We start from the raw sequence: 20,356 nt of genomic DNA on the forward strand, positions 1-20,356 counted from the left end.
TATTTTTTACAATTGAAATGAGTTACAGCTTAAAAGAAACCAAATTATTTCGATTTTTTTTAGCTGATTAATCAAATTTATTTCATAATAATAAATAATTATTATCGAATTTGTATTGTAATTCGAGTTAATATATTATATAAATAAACTTTAAAATTACTGTTTTTTAAATGAAAATGATAAAATAGAATTAGTCGGGGGATAAAATCATTTCAAAATCGATACATGATTTTGTTTATTTAATGATAATTTGATATTTTAAAACATTTCTCATTTTTGAAAAACTTTTTGATTTTTGTTATTAAAGAAAAATGTGCTTAAGAAATAAGAAAATATTGTAATTCGAGCAAATCTATTATATTAAATTTCAGCATTATATTTTTTATAGAAAAAAAGATAAAATAGAATTAACTAGCTTATAAAATGATTCTTGAAGCTTTTTTTACATGATTTGGTTAATTTAATGGGATTGCTTTGAACATATCTAATTTAAAAAAATTTTTGATTCTCTCTTTTTAGAATAAGAAAGAAATAAAGAAAATATTAAATTAAAAAAGGAATATTTATTTTTGTATTTAAATTTTTATTATAAAAACCTATTTTCTACTATCTAAATAATATTTATGATAATTAAAAAGGTTTTTAATTTGGCGAAATCATTTTAAAAATTGATAAGTAACTCACTCATTCAAAATTTATTGACATATAAGCTTTTACAGTTTACATTGATTTATTAACTTTAACAGCTTACATTCATCAATTAATATCAAATTATTTATTTAATTTCTAATTTTTTAATTTGTCTACTTTATCATAAAAGCTAATGTTTAATTCATACGTAAAATTAATTCCCTCCCTTTAATCAAAATTAATAAAGACTCTCTGCAGTTACTATGATATAAATGTTAAAATTATTATTTTATGTATGTTTTATCTTGTTAAAGCAAAGTAAAATGATTTTAAAATAAACTAAAGAGAAAACCTAAACAAAAAAATTAATTTTTAAGGATTTTGATGAACAATAGCAAAATTAAATTTACTTTAATTAAATTAATCTTTGTAAACAAAATATTTGTTCTCTTAAAATCCTTTTTAAACATACTATCATAGATTCATTCTGAATTTCAAATTCTTAAATTATTTAATTTTCCTTAATAAATTAATTTGATTATTACATACTTTTGAGTGTTATCTATATCAAAAACATTTCTAGGAAATGATGATCTTGGTTGTATTTGTTAGTTTTAAATTTTTAAAATCCAATTTAAGTTTTAACTAAATGCTAACAGGGAAACAGACAGACAAAAATATGATTTAAGTTTTTAAGAAATTTTTCATCATTACATTTAATTTATTTTGAAAAGCATTAAAATGAAATAATTTTTTATGAATGTAATTAAATTAATGTAAAGACTGAAAGAATAATTACACATTTTAAAATAATTAATTAAAACGCACAAAATTTTTGAAAAATCAATGTATAAGAATATTTAATGTTTTTGATTGTAAAGTTTGAGGTCAAATAAATAATCAAAATGCATGTAAATAATAATTAAAGATATAAATAGGAGCTATTACAGCATCATTCTTTTTCCTTATAAATATAATTGATACTATTTTATTCTTAACGCTTTTTTGATTGTCTATCTTAAATATATATTTTGTTTTCTGCTCTTAAAAGAAGTAAACTATCTTGAAAAAAACTTTATTTTAAAATAGCTTTAAAGATTTTCATATCAACAATATATTTAGTTTTAATTTCATATGCAAGATTTTATATAAAACTCTAAACTATTTTTTTTTTAATATTGTGTTTTTTTAATATTTTAAAAAGTGAGAAATTTATCATCAAAATGTAAATTATTATTCATAAGATAATCATTCTCAATAATAATAAAAAAAATTTATATTGTTTTTTTTTGATTGCTTTTGCATTTAAATTCAGAATCTAAATTTTATCAAATAATTATTAAATCATAAAAAAAAAGTAATTTATCAAATTATACTAAAATCTATGAATAAAAAATATCTTGCTTTACTTGCTGCTTTCAGTTTACTGTAGCTAGTCGCAGCCGGTGATTGTCCTCTCTGTACATACAGCGCTAATGGAGAAGATTCTCCTGATGCTTGTTAATCCTGTCCTGCTGGTAAATGCACACCTAGTGTAAAAACTAGTAGTACAGACGATACATAATGTACTGTTAATACTAAAGAATGCGATGTAGGTAAATTCAGCTCAACAGGATATGATACAGATGGGCTTGGAGCAAATTGTGATGTTTGTGCACTTGGAACTACTAATAATACAAAAGGTTCAAAATCCTGTCCTATCACCTTACAAAAATGTCCTAAAGGAAAATACAGCGCAACCGGATATGATTCAGATGGAGCAGGAGCAGGTTGTACCAATTGTTCACCTGGAACTACTACCAGTTCAGAAGGTTAAACCACCTGTTCATGTCCTAAAGGAAAATACAGCGGAACCGGATATGATTCAGATGGAACAGGAGCAGGTTGTACCGATTGTTCACCTGGAACTACTACCAGTTCAGATGGTTAAACCGCCTGTTCTGTTACCTTACATAAATGTCCTAAAGGAAAATACAGTGCAACAGGATATGATTCAGATGGAACAGGAGCAGGTTGTACCGATTGTTCACCTGGAACTACTACCAGTTCAGATGGTTAAACCACCTGTTCATGTCCTAAAGGAAAATACAGTGCAACAGGATATGATTCAGATGGAACAGGAGCAGGTTGTACCGATTGTTCACCTGGAACTACTACCAGTTCAGATGGTTAAACCACCTGTTCATGTCCTAAAGGAAAATACAGCGGAACCGGATATGATTCAGATGGAACAGGAGCAGGTTGTACCGATTGTTCACCTGGAACTACTACCAGTTCAGATGGTTAAACCGCCTGTTCTGTTACCTTACATAAATGTCCTAAAGGAAAATACAGTGCAACAGGATATGATTCAGATGGAACAGGAGCAGGTTGTACCGATTGTTCACCTGGAACTACTACCAGTTCAGATGGTTAAACCGCCTGTTCTGTTACCTTACATAAATGTCCTAAAGGAAAATACAGTGCAACAGGATATGATTCAGATGGAACAGGAGCAGGTTGTACCGATTGTTCACCTGGAACTACTACCAGTTCAGATGGTTAAACCACCTGTTCATGTCCTAAAGGAAAATACAGCGGAACCGGATATGATTCAGATGGAACAGGAGCAGGTTGTACCGATTGTTCACCTGGAACTACTACCAGTTCAGATGGTTAAACCGCCTGTTCTGTTACCTTACATAAATGTCCTAAAGGAAAATACAGTGCAACAGGATATGATTCAGATGGAACAGGAGCAGGTTGTACCGATTGTTCACCTGGAACTACTACCAGTTCAGATGGTTAAACCACCTGTTCTATTACCTTACAAAGATGTCCTAAAGGAAAATACAGCGCAACCGGATATGATTCAGATGGAGCAGGAGCAGATTGTACCAATTGTTCACCTGGAACTACTAATAATGCAGATGGCTAAACTTCCTGTCCTATAGTGTTATAAGGATGTCCTTAAGGGTCTTATAGTTTATCAGGATTTGATAATGATGGACTAGGAGGAGGTTGTACTCCATGTACTGTTGGTACATCAACACCTTCAAGCTAAACTAAATCAAGTGATAATTCAAAATGTACTGTCACATTAACTAAATGTCCTGCTGGAACTATCAGTACAACAGGTTACGATACAGATGGAAGTGGTAGCGGTTGTAATTAATGCAGCAAAAACACATATTCTTCAATTGGTGACACTACTTGCACACCTTGTCCTACAGATCGTGTTTCTTCACCAGGTTCTAAGTCAGCTAGTGACTGCGTTTGCCCTAACAACTATGTTTAATCTACAGATGGAACTAAAGCTTGTATCTAAATTGATACAACAACTTACGAAAGAAATTTAGTTGCATCATCCATGATTTTACTGATATTCGCAATTATATTTTGATAATATTTTAAATTGAGTGATCTTTTTTTAAGTTTTTATTTGTTGGTTGCTTGTTTGTTTGTTTTTTAGATTTTAATTTAATGATATATCAAACAAACAAAATTTATATATTAAACAAAAAATTTATTTGAATTTTTTAAATCAAAAATCATTTTTTATTAAAATAATATTATGAAAAATTTAATGAACATAATTATTTATGTAGTTAATTCCTCTAGAATAAAGACACCAGAAATTAGCACAAATTTAAAAAGAAAAATATTTTTTTTTCATTTAACACTCATAAAAAAGAAAAAATTTAAAGTAAAAATAAATGAGGAATTTTCAACACCAATAAAAAAAATATCTAAACTCCAAAATAGTTGAGAGAAAAAATAAAAAACAAACTCTGAAAAAATAAAAATTGGATAAACAAATTAAGTACAAAAAAGTGACTAAAAAAGGACAAATTACCATCAAAATAGTAATATAAATCAATAGGAGAAAAGCTAGAACAGTGACTCAGCCACAAGGAGAGTCACCCTATTCTCGATACGATCGTCAAAGTCTAGATCTAAGACACTAAGTAGATCAAGAACAAACAGCAATTCTAACTACAAAACCAACTACAGTACAAACTCAAACTTAAAAACAAAAACCAAAAGAACACAATGAGGAAACAAAATAAAAAGATATTAAAATAGGAAATAACAAGTAAATTAAATGCTTTTATTTAATTAAAACTCTTTCAAGAAATAAAAAAAATATTTATTTGTATTGATGTTTCTTCATTTTAGTAGATTTATTTTTTATTAATTATTTATTTATTTATAAAAATAAACTTTTATAAAGGTTTTAATTACATAAAAATAACTTTTTAAAGAAAACTGAAAACTTTTGGTAGGAATATAAAAAAGTTTCATTTTTATTTCTACTATTACTCCTTCTCTTCAGATTCTATTTAATATTGAATTATTCTTTTTAAACTATTTATTAGACTTTCTTTTTCTTATCTCTCTATTCCATCTCTGATAGTTAGAACTCCTTCTAAAAAATAAGGTGAAAACTGATTTTGAAATGATTTTTAAATTTATGAGAGAATTGTATTAAGATCATACTTTGATGTAACTAAAATGCTTTTAAATATTTGAAACTATGTTTAAACATGTTGCACTTATTATGAAGAAATTTAAACAATAGAACTATTTGTCATTAGAGCATTTAAAATTTCTCCATCAGATTAAATCTTTTCCAACAGTTTTTAATAATTACTAAAAATAGACTTCAGCTCTGTTATTTCTTTTTTGCTTGACTTAGGAGCCACACAGTGAGTTAAGTTATCAGGATTATAACCTTAGCAGACATCATACACCTTTTTAATTTGAACAATAAGCTGTTCCCAATACATATTCATTGTATGCTCAATGCACAATTTACATAAGCTGGCATAGTGAATTTTACTTGGCTTTAATCCTTATTTTATTCTTTTCAAATGTTCTTCCAAAGTTTTTGATAATGCTTTCATATTGACTTCTTCATCATCATTTATCCACTTGTCTCTTAAAATTTATTAACAAAAATAAATAAATAAATAAATAAATGATTTCTTAGCACTTAGCTAATGAAAATTAATTAATTTACCCAAATAAAAATGGAATAACTATAGAGTGTATTTCTCTAAATATGATTACCAGCAAATACTGCTAAAGAGTAGAAATTGCTTCCTTAAAATTTTTTCTTATCTCATTTTGAAAAATGTTTTCGATCCTATCCAAATAAGACTCATCCTTATTTTCAAAGAAAGCCAATGCTTATTTCTTCGTATCTGAAGCGTTCTTATCACATTTATGAAAGTTGTTAATATCAATAATTACTTTAACAAGAATATAGAAAGTATCTCCTCCGACTGGTAAATGCTATAATTCTTTAATTAGCATTTGAAGCTCCGGTTATATGACATAGTGATTCAAACTATCGCTTATTAATCTTAAAAATTCTATAAATTGGTTAGGTTCTAACTGAGGTCCTAAAATATCTATCTGAGTATTAATAAATACGAAAGTATCAACTGGGAAATTACCAATTAAATCCTACTTTTCTGTTACAAGTTTTGTGATAGATTCTACTGTCATAAAGTTTATATGATCATTTTCTACACAATTTTCTAAAAATTTTCTAAAGAACTCCTTTAAATGGTCTTAAAATAAAGGCATATATTAAAGAGCTTTGGCTTTAAGTAACTAATAGTCTGTTGATTCTAGCCCAGCTTTTGCAAGCATTTTTTCATAATCATTAACCCATTAAATCAGTTTAATAGGAGTTCCATATTACTCTTTAATTTTAGACTCATCGTCTAAATAGGGAAGGACTCTTTTCTCAATGTTCTCACGATATTTAGATTCATACACTTTGAATATCTCAAAATCATCTGGAAAGCATTTCATGACTTTATCTTAAACAAGAATGAGATCTCTCTCAGTGAAACTAAATTCATTATTTGAAAAAAAATGTTAAAATAATATTTATTTAATCAAGTTCGTTACTGCGCTTTATCAAGAATTAAAATAACATCTGTTGCTCCTTCAAGAACTTTATCAAATCTTAAATCGATAGAATCGTGTATTGCTTTTATTGCATTTTTCTTAAATTAGGGAGGTTTATTTTTTTCTTAGAGGAATTTATCACCAGATTGAATAATTTTAACTAACTAAATTAAGTGATTTGGATCTTTCAAAGACAATTCTATAGCATTTCCAAAGCCACTATAAACTTCGTTGTAAAAAGCTCTTTCAAAAGAAGTTAATGATTCAAATTCTTTTTCTAATTTATCTATATCTTGACCTCTTTGTTTCATTTTATCTATTAAATTATCACGCAACTCTGTCTAGGTAAGTAACTTATAATGAATATACTCATAATTCTACTTATCCTCCTCAAATAATACTCTCATTTTGTCAGTCTACTTCTTGATTGCAAAATAAAACTTTATGTCATCAATTAAATTTCCTACATTTTTTTTGTAAAGGTTAAGCTTTTCTACTTTTTCTAAATCTTGCTAAAAGGGTTAATCTTTTTCATGATCTAACTGCAATTTTACAAGCTATTCTTATGTTTAAACTAAATTTATATTGCACTTTCCCATAAACTCTTTCACAGCCTAAATATCATCAATTTGCTTTTCTACAGAAACAATTATTTCATTATCTATTTCCTATTATCTCTTTTTGTAGCTATTATATTCTTAGCGAAGTTTGTCAGGATTTAAAAAATTCTTATTATTTAAAATATCTAAAATAGCTTTCGAACTTAAATCTTTCGCTTCCTATTCAGTGCTTATGTTTTTTAGATCCATTATTATTAATTCAGTTTTGATTTTCTAAAATATATCTCTAAAACTACAATTAAATCTATTTAAATCAATATTAATAAGATGTAAATCTTTGGTTTTGATAATTAAATTTAGTAAGTATTATTTATCAGTAATTTTTTAAATTAAGTAATATGTTTTTTTTATTTTGTTAATATACAACTACACAAATCATTATTTCTGTTATTTAATAAAAATAAATTATATCTTAAAATAAATAAATGATTTTATATTTGAATATGTTTTATAAAAATATGTTATCAAATATCTTAAATTAATTAAAAATATTCAATCAATCAAAAATAGAAACTATGAATTTTATTTTTAGATATTATTTAACTATAAATCTTCGATTAACCTATTATCTAAAATATTTTTAATTTAAATGATTCCTATTTATTTTTAAATGATTTTTTAGCTATCAAGCAAATAAATTAATTAAATAATAAATAATTTCATAAAATTTAAATTTGTAATTTTTTAGAAATATAAAAAAAATATTTTAAATTAATTTAATTATATAAATATGAATAAATAATTCAATTAAGTAAATGAAATGTTTTTAAAGAAATATTTGTAAAAATTAATTTTAAATTAAGATATTTATATATTAAGCTCTTATTTGTTTTGTAAAATAGTATTTTAAATTTATGGATTAATCAACTTCTGCATTCAATAACCTCTATAATTAAAATAAGAGTCTTGAGTTATTATGAAATGAGTGGAATTTATCTTATTTATTTTTAAAAAATACTATTGGTTTATTTTATGAGTGAATGATTAGAACACTCTCAAAATTAAGAAATAATCAGAATAATTGTAAAAAATGGTTTTATAGAATGCCAAATTTTTACAATTGAAGAATTTCTGGTTATGAAATACTTAAATATGATTGATTGCTTCATTATATGAAAAGATTGTAATAAAATTTATCAGAAACATGGGAAAAAAGTACATTTGTTTTTACTTACAGTTTATGCAACAAGCAGTAAAAAAATATCTATGTAGATCAAATAACAAATTATGAGCTTATTTTTTTATCTTTTCTTGTAATAATTTAGTTTATTTCTTAATCACTAATTAAAGCAAATAAAGTTAAGAAAAAAAGTGATTCAATTGACTCTTATACTTTAACTTAATTCTTTTAATAAAATAAATGGATCTTTAATAAAGTAGTGCAAATGAAAAGTAAGCTGAATAACAAATTAACTTTAAAATTTGCAAAATAGATAACTCTGAGTTAAATATATCGAAAAAGTAATACTTTTTTTTAATTGATATTAGATTAAATTAAAACTATTTTTGTTCAATAGAACAAAAGTGTGGTTCTTTTTGAGCTATGCTGATATTTTTAGATATTTGCCGGTGCCTAAAACAAATGAAGTAAGCACTTTACAGTCTTAATCAGCCAGTATATTTGCAGTTTCGGCTCTACTAGGGTTATTTATCTATGAAATTATTACCCTGTTACTGTTTAATCAACCAAGAATAACTTAACATGACTAGCCTATTGACATTAATTCTATATACGATGCTCCAGACTTTGCTTTTGGCTTCTTTATAGGCGATAGCCTGCAAACATTTTTTAATGATGATACTTATTTCGAATACTATATCGCTTAGTATTCTCAGTAGAAAGATTAAAGTGGAACTTACCAATCTGCTGAAATTTAATAGTAAATTGCTATGTGCAACCCAGATTGGTTAAATTTTTAGCTGTAATTAAATTGTCCATCAAGTTCTTTAAAAATATAAAACTAAGATATTTAAAATGAATAAGTACTTTTTCCAACAGTAAAAATTCTTTCATGTAACGAATAAAAACAAAAGGTTTTAGGAAAATAATGCAAAACTAGCCAATAAGTAAGAAGCCTTTTCGCGTAAGGCAGGTTTCTTTTGTTCATTAAAAAATAAGGGTAGTAAAATGTAAAAACAAATGAGTATTCAGACGATTCTTATGTTGTCTATTAATTCTTTGTAACAATTAAATACGAAAACATAGGAGAAACATTACTTGCTAGAAAAATTTTGCAATAAAATCCAGATTTCGCTCGTAGATTTTCTCAAAAGAAATCTGAAGAATCATATTTCTAAAATTTTTATCAGCATTTAAATAAGGTTAATGTTCAATCTACTCCAATAAAAAGACTGCTTATGTAAGGTAAAATGTTTTATTCACACAAAAAAAATATTTTTAATTTGTAAAATAAAATACTTTTTAATACTTAGGTAGTTAAATAAATGACTCTTTATTCTCAGAGTCAATTGATATGCAAGATTAGTAAACTATAAATTAAAGAATTCTTGAATAATCTTTTAGCAGTTAAAAGTAATATTTCCAGTGGTCATTAAATTAAGTTTCTAACTAAAAAGTAATAAATTAGACATATAAAACAGTTCCTGATTTATTTTCTTTCTTAGGAGGTATATGGGATCTTATGTATGGCGCTTTTGTATTGCTGTGTGTAAAGAGAAATGCAAATAAATTTTATGCCTAAAAAAAATCTTGGGGAAATTTTGATTTATTCATGAAAGAAAAAGCAAAATAAAAAAGAATAGAGGAAATTAATAAAATCAATATTTAATTAGAATTAATCCCTTCAGAATTCAAGAATTAGTATATATAGACAAATGAAAATTAAAAAGGTATTAAGTTCTATGATTTAAAAAAAATAGTAAGTCAGTTTTAAAAAAAAAATATTAATAATAACAATAATAAAATATTATGAACAAATTATCTTGTAAATTATAAAAGAAAACCTTTAAAAAAACTATTGAAAAAAATAAATAAGAAATAGAAAAAAACAAACTCTTTAATTTATGTAAAAATAAAATTTTAATTAATTTAATTATTACACTCACTCACTTACTCAATTAACTATAAAATTTTAATAAAATCTGTAGGATTTCATTTTGTAAAATATTTATTTGCATTATATAATTATTAGTTTAATTTAAAATAAAAGTAGTTAACAAAACCTAATACACATACACACACACACCATAACATTCAATTACAAAAAATTTAAAAAAAAGGGAAATTTTCTCAAAGTAAATTAATTTTTTCTATTTTATAAAATTTAAGCTCTTAATATATTCGGCTCTTAATTAATGAGGATTTACAGTATATTCTATGTTAAATTAAAAAGCATTTTTTTTACTTTATTCATCTTACCTTCGTTAATTACTTGTTATCATGAAAATAGCTTATAGGAAATCAATCTTTTTAATTTAAGGCACTTCCACTTTAGTTTCAATTTTTCTGATACTTAAATTTAGTTATCACTATAAATATAAATAAATTATTGTTATTAACACATTATAAATTAGTTAAATAAAAAGATAATTTATAAATAAATTAAAAGTATTTATTATTTTAAATTTTTTTTTTTAAAAAAGTATCACAATTAAACATGAAAAAGTAAGATGTTTTACCCAAGATTAAGTATTAAATTTAAGAGAGTAGTAGATTTTGCTAAAGCGGAAACTAAGCATGATTAACCTTCATAATCAATTTAACTAACACTTTTTAAAAATTCAACAAAATATTTTTAGCTATGATGAAAAAATAAAGAAAAATTGTTAAAATATAAAAATAAGTTAAAATGCTATTAAAAACTAATAAATATAAAAATGAAAGTTTTATTGTTAAATTTTCATTTTTATATGAAAAGCTGTTTCATTCCAAAATAAATAAATTGTATTTACTTAATATAAAGTGTTAAATTTAAGAGATTTGAGCACTTTTATAAAGCAGAACATAAGCTTGAAGCACCCTTTGCACCAATTTAATTTTCGCTTTTTAGATATATGAGAAAATATATTAATTGGAAGGATGGTAAAATGAAGAAAAAATATGAAATAATAAGGATTTTAATTGTGTTAAGTTAGTTTTTATGTAAAAAAATATCACTATCTAAAATAAATAAACTATTTTTACAAGAGATAAAGTGCCAAATTTGAGAAATTAGTACACTTTGATAAAGCATAACCTAGTTCTTATGCACCTTGATCGTCAATTTTATTGTAACTTTTTATAAATTGAAGAAAATTTAATTGATAATTTATAATTAAAAAATGAAGAAAAATATTAAAAAATTATAAATAAATTCATAATCAAAACAAATGTTGGAAATAAAATTTATATTTTAAGATAAAAAAATCAAAATTAGAATAAAAAGTATAAAAATAAATAGTTTTTTTATTATAATTTTTTTATATTCAAAGATATCATAATCTAAAGAAAAAACTATTTTACCCAAGATCAAGTGTCAAATTTGAGAGATTAGAGCAGTTATCTAAAGAAGAACCTAAATCTAATAAACTAGTTGCGCAGATTAAATTCTAACTTTTAAAAAGAAGTTGAATTAAAAAATTTAAGTAAAAATCGAATAAAAAACTAAAATGTAAATAAAAAGAAGGTGTTTTGTTATTTAAATAAAAAGTACCACAATCAAAAATAAACAAACTGTCTGTTTTTACCTTAGATAAAGTGTCAAACTTGATAGGTTAGTGCACTTTACTAAAGAAGAACCTAAGCCTAATATACCTACATCTTCAATTTAATTTTCACTTTTTTAATATTAAGAAATATATAATTAACTAATTAGTTAGAATGAAAGAAATAATGAAGGATAATTAAGTATAAATAATTAAAAATTAATTAATGATCAAAAAAAACTATTTTTACTTTAGATAAAGTGTAAAATTTTAGAGATTAGTGAAGTTTGCTAAAGTATAACCTAAGTCTAATAGGCCTTCATTGCCTATTTGATTTCCACTTTAATATTGAATAAAATATAAGAAGTTAACAAAGAAGAAGAAATGAATAATATGAAGTAGCAAAAATTTAAAATTAAATTATGAGTTAAGGGGGAGATTATAATCTTGAATAAGATTTTAATTTTGATTTTACAAAAAATTAAATTGAAAATAAGAAATAAGTTTATTTTTTGGAAAATTTTTTGCCTCCTCTGCATCTTATTTAGATAAAATAAAGTAAAATCAGAATAAAAAAACAAATAAATGAAATAAAGAGGTATTTATAAATAAATTAAAAGAGTTTTGTTGTTTTAAATTTTTTTTTTTATGAAAAATTATCACAAAACAAAAAGAATAAACTATTTTTACCTCAGATAAAGTGTCAAATTTGAGAGATTAGTACACTTTGCTAAAATTGAACCTAAGTTTAATTCACATTTCTGGCTAATTTAGTTATGACTTTTTAAATTATAAAAAAATATAAATGGGGAAAATGTAGAGATAAAATGATGTAATTTGAAATTAATTAATAATCAAAGTAATATAAAAACCAATAGGGATTAAATTAAAAGAAATTAGAAGAAAAAAACAATGAAGGTAATTAGAAAATAAGTCAAAATAGGCAAAAATTAATTTAAAGAATTATATTGTTTTTAAATTAAATAATTAAAAAATATCACAATTTCTAACAAATAAACTAACTATTTTTACCCAAGATCTAGTATCAAACTAGAAAGATTAGGGAGTTTTGCTAGAGCATAGCTCATATCAGATGCACCAATTAAACCAATTAAATTTTTACTTTTTAATTTTTAAGAAAATATTATGAATTAATGATAAAGAAAAAATTGAAAAATATGAAATAAAAAAATTATTTAATATGTAAATTAAAAGAGTTATTTTAAATCAAAATATTGCTATCAAAATCATCTCTATTTTTACTTTATATAAAGTTCCAAGTTCTAAAGATTTATACATTTTGCTAAAGCTTAACCTAGACCTGATGCGCCCTGATTGCCAATTTAATTATAACTTTTTAGATATCAAAGAAAATATAATAGTTAGAAGAATAAATATGAAATTTTTAGAAGTTAATGAATAAAAACAGAGCAAAAGTTTGTAAATTAAAAATCTGTTAAATTGAGAAGAAAAATAGTAAAATCAAAATAAAATTACAAATAAATCTAATAAAAAAGCAAATATATAAATAAATTAAATAAATTTTATTGTTTTAAATTCATTTATATGTTAAAAAATATCAATGTTCAAGACAAATAAACTATTTTTACTTAAGGCATATTGTCAAATATGAGACATTAATGCATTTTGTTATTGCTTAACCTAAGCCTTATACACCATCATCACTAATTTAATTTCTACTTTTTAAATATCAAACAAATTATAATTTGTTATCAAGAATGATAAGATGAATAAAAATATTAAATAATAAGAAATAATCAAAATATAAAGTTTAAAATTAAATGATGAGTTGAGATAGATAGGAGAAAAAAAATACAATAAAGGTATAGAAGTAAATAAACCAAATAAAAAGATAATGCATAAATTAATTAAAAAATTTTACTACTTTAAATTCATTTAAATATTAAAAAATATCTCTCCAAAACGAATAAACTATTTTTACATAAAACTAAATCCCAATTTTGTTAAATTAGTACAGTTTGCTAAAGCAAAACCTAAGCTTGACAAACCCTCACCACCAATTTCATTGTAACTTTTAAAAATTTGAAAAGAAAATTAACTAGTTAGTTAGAAAGAAAAGAAAGAAAAAAAATTAAATAATAAAATTCGATTAATAATTTAAATAAGGGTTTAAAATTAGAAACGAGATGAAATAAATAAGTAAAAAGAATATTATCATCAACAAATAAAATAGATGAGGGTATTAAATTGGAAAATAATTTTTATAATAAATTGATAAATGAAGATCAAAAAAATAAGATTAAAAAGAATAAATTAATTTACTTAAGATTAAAATGGAGATCTTTATGAGATGAAAGCGAAGAGCTTAAAAACTTTGTTTATTAATAAAAATAAATTTAAAGAATATTAGTAAAAAATTAATAATTACATCTTTTAGGTTGTTATAATATTTATTCTATTATTTCATTTATTTATTTATCTTTAAAGAATATTAAAGAGAAATTTATGCAAATTTAATTAATTATAAATACTGCCTACTCTCTTAAACATAATAATTCTATATAAGACTTTAATAATACAGTTATATTTTCAAAAAAATAAAATTTTATACAAATATTTTATAAGTTTATAGGTCAAAAAAGCAAAGTAACTACATTAAGTTGTAAATTTACAAATTCTAATAATTTGATTTCTTTCGAAATTTTTAAATTGTAAATAGATAAAATTGAATTAAAAATATTAAATTAGTATTAATCTGTTTATGATCAATATTTGCTATTTTTTAATTTTCAAAATTATGATTTAATTACTAATAATTCACTCACCACTTAAAATGATTGTGATAAGAGTCAAAATATACCATGATATAATTCACTCACCGCTTAAAATGATTATAATAAGAATATAAAAATACTCATGATTCACACAACTAAATAAATAATGAATGCTTTTAAAGTAAAGTGTAATCCCTCATGATTCACACAACAAATTATAAAAAAATATCAAATTGAATATTTACTCATGATTCACTCAACAAAATAAAGTAAGAAATGCTACAAATTTGAATTAATACTCATGATTCACACAAGATTTCAAAATATATTTAATCTTTATCAAAAGATACTCATCAAGTACGCAGCAAATATAAAAATGAAAGCCTTTAACTTAAAAGTAGTCACTCATGAATCACATAAAATATAAATTCAAAATTATGATTTAATTACTAATAATTCACTCACCACTTAAAATGATTGTGATATGAGTCAAAATATACCATGATATAATTTACTCACCGCTTAAAATGATTATAATAAGAATATAAAAATACTCATGATTCACACAACTAAATAAATAATGAATGCTTTTAAAGTAAAGTGTAATCCCTCATGATTCACACAAAAAATTATAAAAAAATATCAAATTGAATATTATTTACTCATGATTCACTCAACAAAAGTAAGTAAGAAATGCTACAAATTTGAATTAATACTCATGATTCACACAAGATTTCAAAATATATTTAATCTTTTTCAAAAGATACTCATCAAGTACGCAACAAATATAAAAATGAATGCCTTTAACCTAAAATTAGTTACTCATGATTCACATAAAATATAAAATTTATGTGATTCATGAGTCTAGCTTTAGTCAATAGTCACCAATTATATTTTTTCATGAAAAAAATAAGTGTGATTCTTGAATACAATCATGAGTTCACCATTTAAACATATATTTAAATACTCAAATATTTTTTATAAAAACTAGAAACAGATAAAATAAAAAATAGTTGTAGTATACTAATAATCAATATAATATATCAGATTAAAAATATGGATAAAATTTCTGGTGAAAGCACTAAAATTTGTAGCAAAACTGAAGAAAAGTGGTGCTGCTGCCCTAGTGAGACCCAAAATTGCTGCAATTCTGATGATAAATAATGTTGTGTCGGTTCAGGAGAAGGATGCATATATGTATGCTGCAAGTGTTGTAAGGTTCAAGCTGAATGTAAATGCGGACCTAATGCTAAATACTGTTGTATAGATCCCAATACTGGAAACTGTTGTGTTTGTAAAACTAAATTTTGTAGTAAATCAGATTCTAAAGAATGCTGCCCTGGAGGTAGTTGCTGAAACTACTTACCTAATATCGATATATCTAAGGTTATCAAAATTTAATTTTAAGAATTTCTCAAAGGTTAAATGAATTTATTTTAAATAAAATAGCTTAGTCAGTCTACAAAAAGAAGGAATTTTTTAATATCAATAAAAACTAAATGATTGATTTAAATATTGTTTGCTTTGAGTACAATAATTTACCTTTAAAAATGAAAATTAATTGATAATATATATTAGTTATCATTAGATATATATTACTCTTTATATATCGTATATTTGCAATCAAATGAATGATTAAAATTTTTTTTTTTCAGATTTATTTCAATTAAAAAAAGTAAGAATTAATTTTTTATTTTTAATTTGAAAAAGATGTAAAAAAACATTTTATTTAATAAAAAATAAATAATAATAATTCAAATAAACTATTTTATATTTAAAATTTAGTAATTTTATTTCTACTTTTATCTCCTTATCTTCGCTAGGTGATAGGGGTATGTATATATGTTTATTTATTTATTAAGTTAGATAACATTATTTTTAATCAAAAAATAAATGACAATATATAGTTTTGTCATAAGAAGTATTGAGTAATATTATATTTTTAATTCCTCTCGCTTCTATTGTCTGTTGGTGCTGCTTCAAATACTTTAAACTACTTTTATGAATTTTCATCTATTTCTAAAATAGAAGCAAGATTTCCTTATCTTTTATTTTATAAATTTAAAAATGAGAATATAAATTTAGCTTTTAAACGATTTGGAATTAGTAAAAAACTATCGTTTTTATTATAAATGAGAACCTATAACAGTAATTTGGGGCAGACCAAATAGTAAAAAGTTTTTCTTCGAAGAATGAAATATAGCCATCTAAAACAAGTTAATGGGCTCTTAATATTGCTTCAATGTTATTTCTTCTACAAAAATCTTCAACGATATTTTATCCAAATAAATAGCCTGCTCCTCTAGGACTAATTTACCATCCTTTCATTTCTTAAAATTTTTTTGTTTCTTAATAAAAAGTTTTTTTAAGATAAAACTTTTTTACTATCAGGATCTGACCACATCAAATCAGACATTAAACCATCATCAGGAATTTCAATTTTTCTTTCAATCTTTGAAATCTAGATTTTCAAAATTAAATTAATCATTTTTAAAAATCATTTCTATTTATTAAGCTTATTTGTTACATCACTTAACACTCTCAGTTACGGCGAAAGGCCTCCATGAACACAAAAAAATTTATTATCAATTAAGGCAGCTATTGGAAGGCAATCAAAAGTTTCAGTGCAAGATTGCCAGACGTTTATCGAACCATATTTAGTTATACATTCATCATAAAAACCATAGCTTTTATTTGCTCTTCTAGATTCATGATTTCCTCTAATTAAAATAATTCTCTCAGGATATTTGACCTAAATAAGATTTATTTGAAACTTTATTATCTTAATCAATTTAAATGTAAAATATTACTTTAAAAGCCAATAGCAATAAATATGTTTCTACAGAATGATAACCTCTATCTACATAATCACCTAAAAAAAGATAATTTACTTATGGACATTCACCACCTACTTTAAATAACTCTAATAAATCCCAAAATTATCCATGAATATCACCACAAATCTAATTTTTTATTGAAAATAATATTTCTTAATTTATTTTTATTATTTTTAAATATTTCTTTGAAAAAAATAAAAAATCATTTCTCAAAAAATATGCAATTTTCATAAGTTTAAACTAGCAAAAGAGCTTTGAACATTTAAAATTATTAGATTAAAATACATTAATATAATTTTGAGTTTACTGTAATAGGAGAATCAACTAACACTAAATTGTCTTCTAAGATTAGAATTTCTATAGCCTTATTGCAAAGCTACTTAACAAGCTATTCCTTGATTATTTAGCACTGCTTTAGTTACTAAATACAATGATCAACGTCAAAAGCAATAGTCATTTTTTTTAATTGTTTTAGTAAATATGTAATTATTATTGCAATAAATTTCTAGATGTAATTATATATATATTATCTATCACCTTTCTCTGATTACTTAGATTTATATTTTGATTTTCTTTTATTATTTAATTTGATACGGTGAATTCTATTACCTATAAATTTCAAATGCAACATCAAACTTTATAAAAGAATATTGAAAATTACGAAAAATTAATATTTATTTGTTAATTACTTAATAGTGGCAGTTTAAAAAAATCGTACAATGATTTACACCATTCTTGCTAGCTAATACAATATATTAAATTAACATTTTTTAAATTGATTGAATTCTCATTTATTAACTTACAAACCTCTTTTGTTGTTTTACAAAAAAAAATATTATTAATTAATTAAACAGTTTATATATATATAAATTGATTTATTTATAAATTATAATGATAGGAATAATACAAAAATTAATTATGTAATAGATAAATTTATTATTTGTTTGAATTATAATTAATATGTTATTTTATGATAAGATTTCTGATAAATCTAGTTATATTTAAATCTATTTATTTATTTATCTATGCTTTTAATTGCTATTAGCTTATCTACTTTTTAAAATCACAAGAAGTAATCGGGTACATCTCTTTTTACGTTTTAGTTGTCTCTAGTTTCTTAAGGAGCAGCTTCGAATACTTTATATTGTTTTTGTAAGTTTTCATCTAGCTCTAAGATGGCTGCAACATTACCCATTCTATAAAGCAAAATAATTTTAAACAATTGAATTAATTAATAAAAAAAATAACCTATAACAATAGTTAGGAGCTGACCATACAGTGACTAATTTATCATCGAATTAAGGTCTATAACCATCCATAACTAATTAATGTGCTCTAAATATAACTTCAATATTATTCTTTTTACAGAAATCATCAACAACACTCTATCCAAATAAGAAACCTGCACCTCTTTAACTTTAAGCCCATCCTTAAACATCTATATATTTATTCATTTTGATTTAAATTAATACAAATTATATTGATTTCTTTGTTTGTTTTTTTATTTATTACCATCAGGATCAGACCACATCATATCACTCATTATACCATCGTGAGGGATTTCTATCTTTCTTTCAATGGGATTTATCTATATTTAGTTTAGAATAAATTATTCATATACAAAAAATTGTTGAAATCTGATAATTGATAGAAAGATATATCTATCTATCTATTATCTTCTCTTTTAATTTATTACATCGCTTAAAACTCTGAGTTTGGGAGATAGACCACCATGAACACAGAAAAATTTATCTTCAATAACTGCAGCTAAAGGGAGGTAGTCAAATGTTTCAGTGCAATATCTCCAAACATTAATAGAACCATATTTACGCAAACATTCATCATAAAAGCCATAATTTTATGTAATTAATCTAGATTCGTGGTTACCTCTAATCAAAATAATTCTTTCAGGATATCTAACCTTTTATGTTTTTTTATATAAAAGACTTAATTTAATCAGACCAAATGCAATTCAAAAATAAAAAAATATCTCATTTCTAAAATATTTTAAATGATAATTAAATTTTTCATATGAATTAGCTAGAGGTTTTTCAACTTTGGTTGCTTTTTGAGATATTTATTAGCATTAAGCTTAAAATTTCAATATCTATTTTTTAAACAAATACTTTTAAAGCTAAAAGGAGAAGGAATGTTTCAACAGAGTTAATACCTCTATCAACATAATCACCTAAGAAAAGATAATTTGTTTCAGGGCATTCTCCACCTACTTTGAATAATTCGAGTAAATCCCAAAATTAACCATGAATATCACCACAAATCTATTATTTATAATGTAAAATGATTGAATATAAAAAATATCTAAATTTTTAAAAGATAAATTCAACACAAACCTTAAGAAACACAATTAAAATGTTATTATAAGTTTAAGATTTTTTAAGATATAAAAATAATTTTATTAATATTTCTAGTTTGTTTGATAAAATGGCTCATTGTTTATTTATTTTTTTATTAAAATCTATAATTAATCCAATGTATTTACTGTAACAGGAGCTTCAACTTAAACCAAATTTTCTTCCAAATTTAAAATTTCTTTTGCCTTGTTGCAAAGTTCCTTAACTTCTTGCTCTTTTATCCTTTCACATTTTCTCAATTATTCTATCCACTTATCTATGTTTAAAGAAACAGCCATTTATTTTAATAATGATTATCTATCTTGCTAACAATTAATTAATTTATTTTTATGAAAATCTAAATAGTTTGATTAAATTTTTTTAATAAATTGTATTGATTTTGATAACTCTTTAACTTATCTTCTATTTTTTTTTCTCAATTAAGTTAAACGAATAAATAAAAAAGTAAATTAAATTAATAGAAAATTTATTTTAATCTTTTAGTTTCTTGATAAATCAAATTTAAGGTTAACTTACCTTTCTTTTTTTAAATTTGTAAAAAAAATAAGATAAATTATAAATCAAGTTGTTATTTTAATTAATTTTTACTCCAG

General features: G+C 23.2%; 6 protein-coding genes across 6 annotated transcripts; 3 read left to right on the top strand and 3 right to left on the bottom strand. All coding sequences in view use genetic code 6, as the record gives it.

The window, feature by feature from the left end:
• Positions 1 to 2,014: 2,014 nt before the first annotated feature.
• On the top strand, positions 2,015 to 4,012 carry TTHERM_00660280 (hypothetical protein; the record flags this gene model as incomplete). Its single annotated transcript, XM_001020091.1, has 1 exon — positions 2,015 to 4,012. One exon carries the CDS (start codon positions 2,015 to 2,017, stop codon positions 4,010 to 4,012), a length of 1,998 nt encoding a protein of 665 aa, XP_001020091.1.
• Positions 4,013 to 4,910: 898 nt separating this feature from the next.
• TTHERM_00660270 (exocyst complex component Sec6) lies at positions 4,911 to 7,343 on the bottom strand (the record flags this gene model as incomplete). The annotated part of the gene is made up of 3 exons (XM_001020090.2): positions 4,911 to 5,550; positions 5,633 to 6,475; positions 6,535 to 7,343. 3 exons carry the CDS (start codon positions 7,341 to 7,343, stop codon positions 4,911 to 4,913), a joined length of 2,292 nt encoding a protein of 763 aa, XP_001020090.2.
• A 1,171-nt stretch (positions 7,344 to 8,514) lies between these two features.
• TTHERM_00660250 (transmembrane protein, putative) lies at positions 8,515 to 10,087 on the top strand (the record flags this gene model as incomplete). The annotated part of the gene is made up of 3 exons (XM_001020088.2): positions 8,515 to 8,615; positions 8,672 to 9,519; positions 9,588 to 10,087. 3 exons carry the CDS (start codon positions 8,515 to 8,517, stop codon positions 10,085 to 10,087), a joined length of 1,449 nt encoding a protein of 482 aa, XP_001020088.2.
• A 173-nt stretch (positions 10,088 to 10,260) lies between these two features.
• On the bottom strand, positions 10,261 to 14,305 carry TTHERM_000660229 (cyclic nucleotide-binding domain protein). The gene is made up of 14 exons (XM_012798611.1): positions 14,209 to 14,305; positions 14,103 to 14,152; positions 13,762 to 13,851; positions 13,409 to 13,495; positions 13,062 to 13,151; positions 12,831 to 12,920; positions 12,489 to 12,578; positions 12,049 to 12,138; positions 11,841 to 11,930; positions 11,617 to 11,706; positions 11,299 to 11,388; positions 11,067 to 11,156; positions 10,794 to 10,883; positions 10,261 to 10,643 (listed from the first exon to the last, which is right to left on the bottom strand). The coding sequence occupies exons 1-14, from the start codon at positions 14,245 to 14,247 to the stop codon at positions 10,553 to 10,555; spliced, it is 1,167 nt and encodes a 388-aa protein (XP_012654065.1). The 5' UTR covers positions 14,248 to 14,305; the 3' UTR covers positions 10,261 to 10,552.
• A 1,305-nt stretch (positions 14,306 to 15,610) lies between these two features.
• TTHERM_00660230 (family 7a metallothionein 1) lies at positions 15,611 to 15,910 on the top strand (the record flags this gene model as incomplete). The annotated part of the gene is made up of 1 exon (XM_001020086.3): positions 15,611 to 15,910. The coding sequence occupies one exon, from the start codon at positions 15,611 to 15,613 to the stop codon at positions 15,908 to 15,910; it is 300 nt and encodes a 99-aa protein (XP_001020086.1).
• Positions 15,911 to 16,243: 333 nt separating this feature from the next.
• Positions 16,244 to 20,127, bottom strand: TTHERM_00660220 (serine/threonine protein phosphatase 2A). Its single transcript, XM_001020085.3, has 6 exons — positions 19,892 to 20,127; positions 17,365 to 17,517; positions 17,082 to 17,306; positions 16,940 to 17,015; positions 16,695 to 16,884; positions 16,244 to 16,599 (listed from the first exon to the last, which is right to left on the bottom strand). Exons 1-6 carry the CDS (start codon positions 20,039 to 20,041, stop codon positions 16,467 to 16,469), a joined length of 927 nt encoding a protein of 308 aa, XP_001020085.3. The 5' UTR covers positions 20,042 to 20,127; the 3' UTR covers positions 16,244 to 16,466.
• Positions 20,128 to 20,356: the final 229 nt, after the last annotated feature.

Source organism: Tetrahymena thermophila (assembly GCF_000189635.1).
Source record: "Tetrahymena thermophila SB210 genomic scaffold scf_8254577, whole genome shotgun sequence".
Classification (NCBI taxonomy): Eukaryota; Ciliophora; class Oligohymenophorea; order Hymenostomatida; family Tetrahymenidae; genus Tetrahymena; species Tetrahymena thermophila.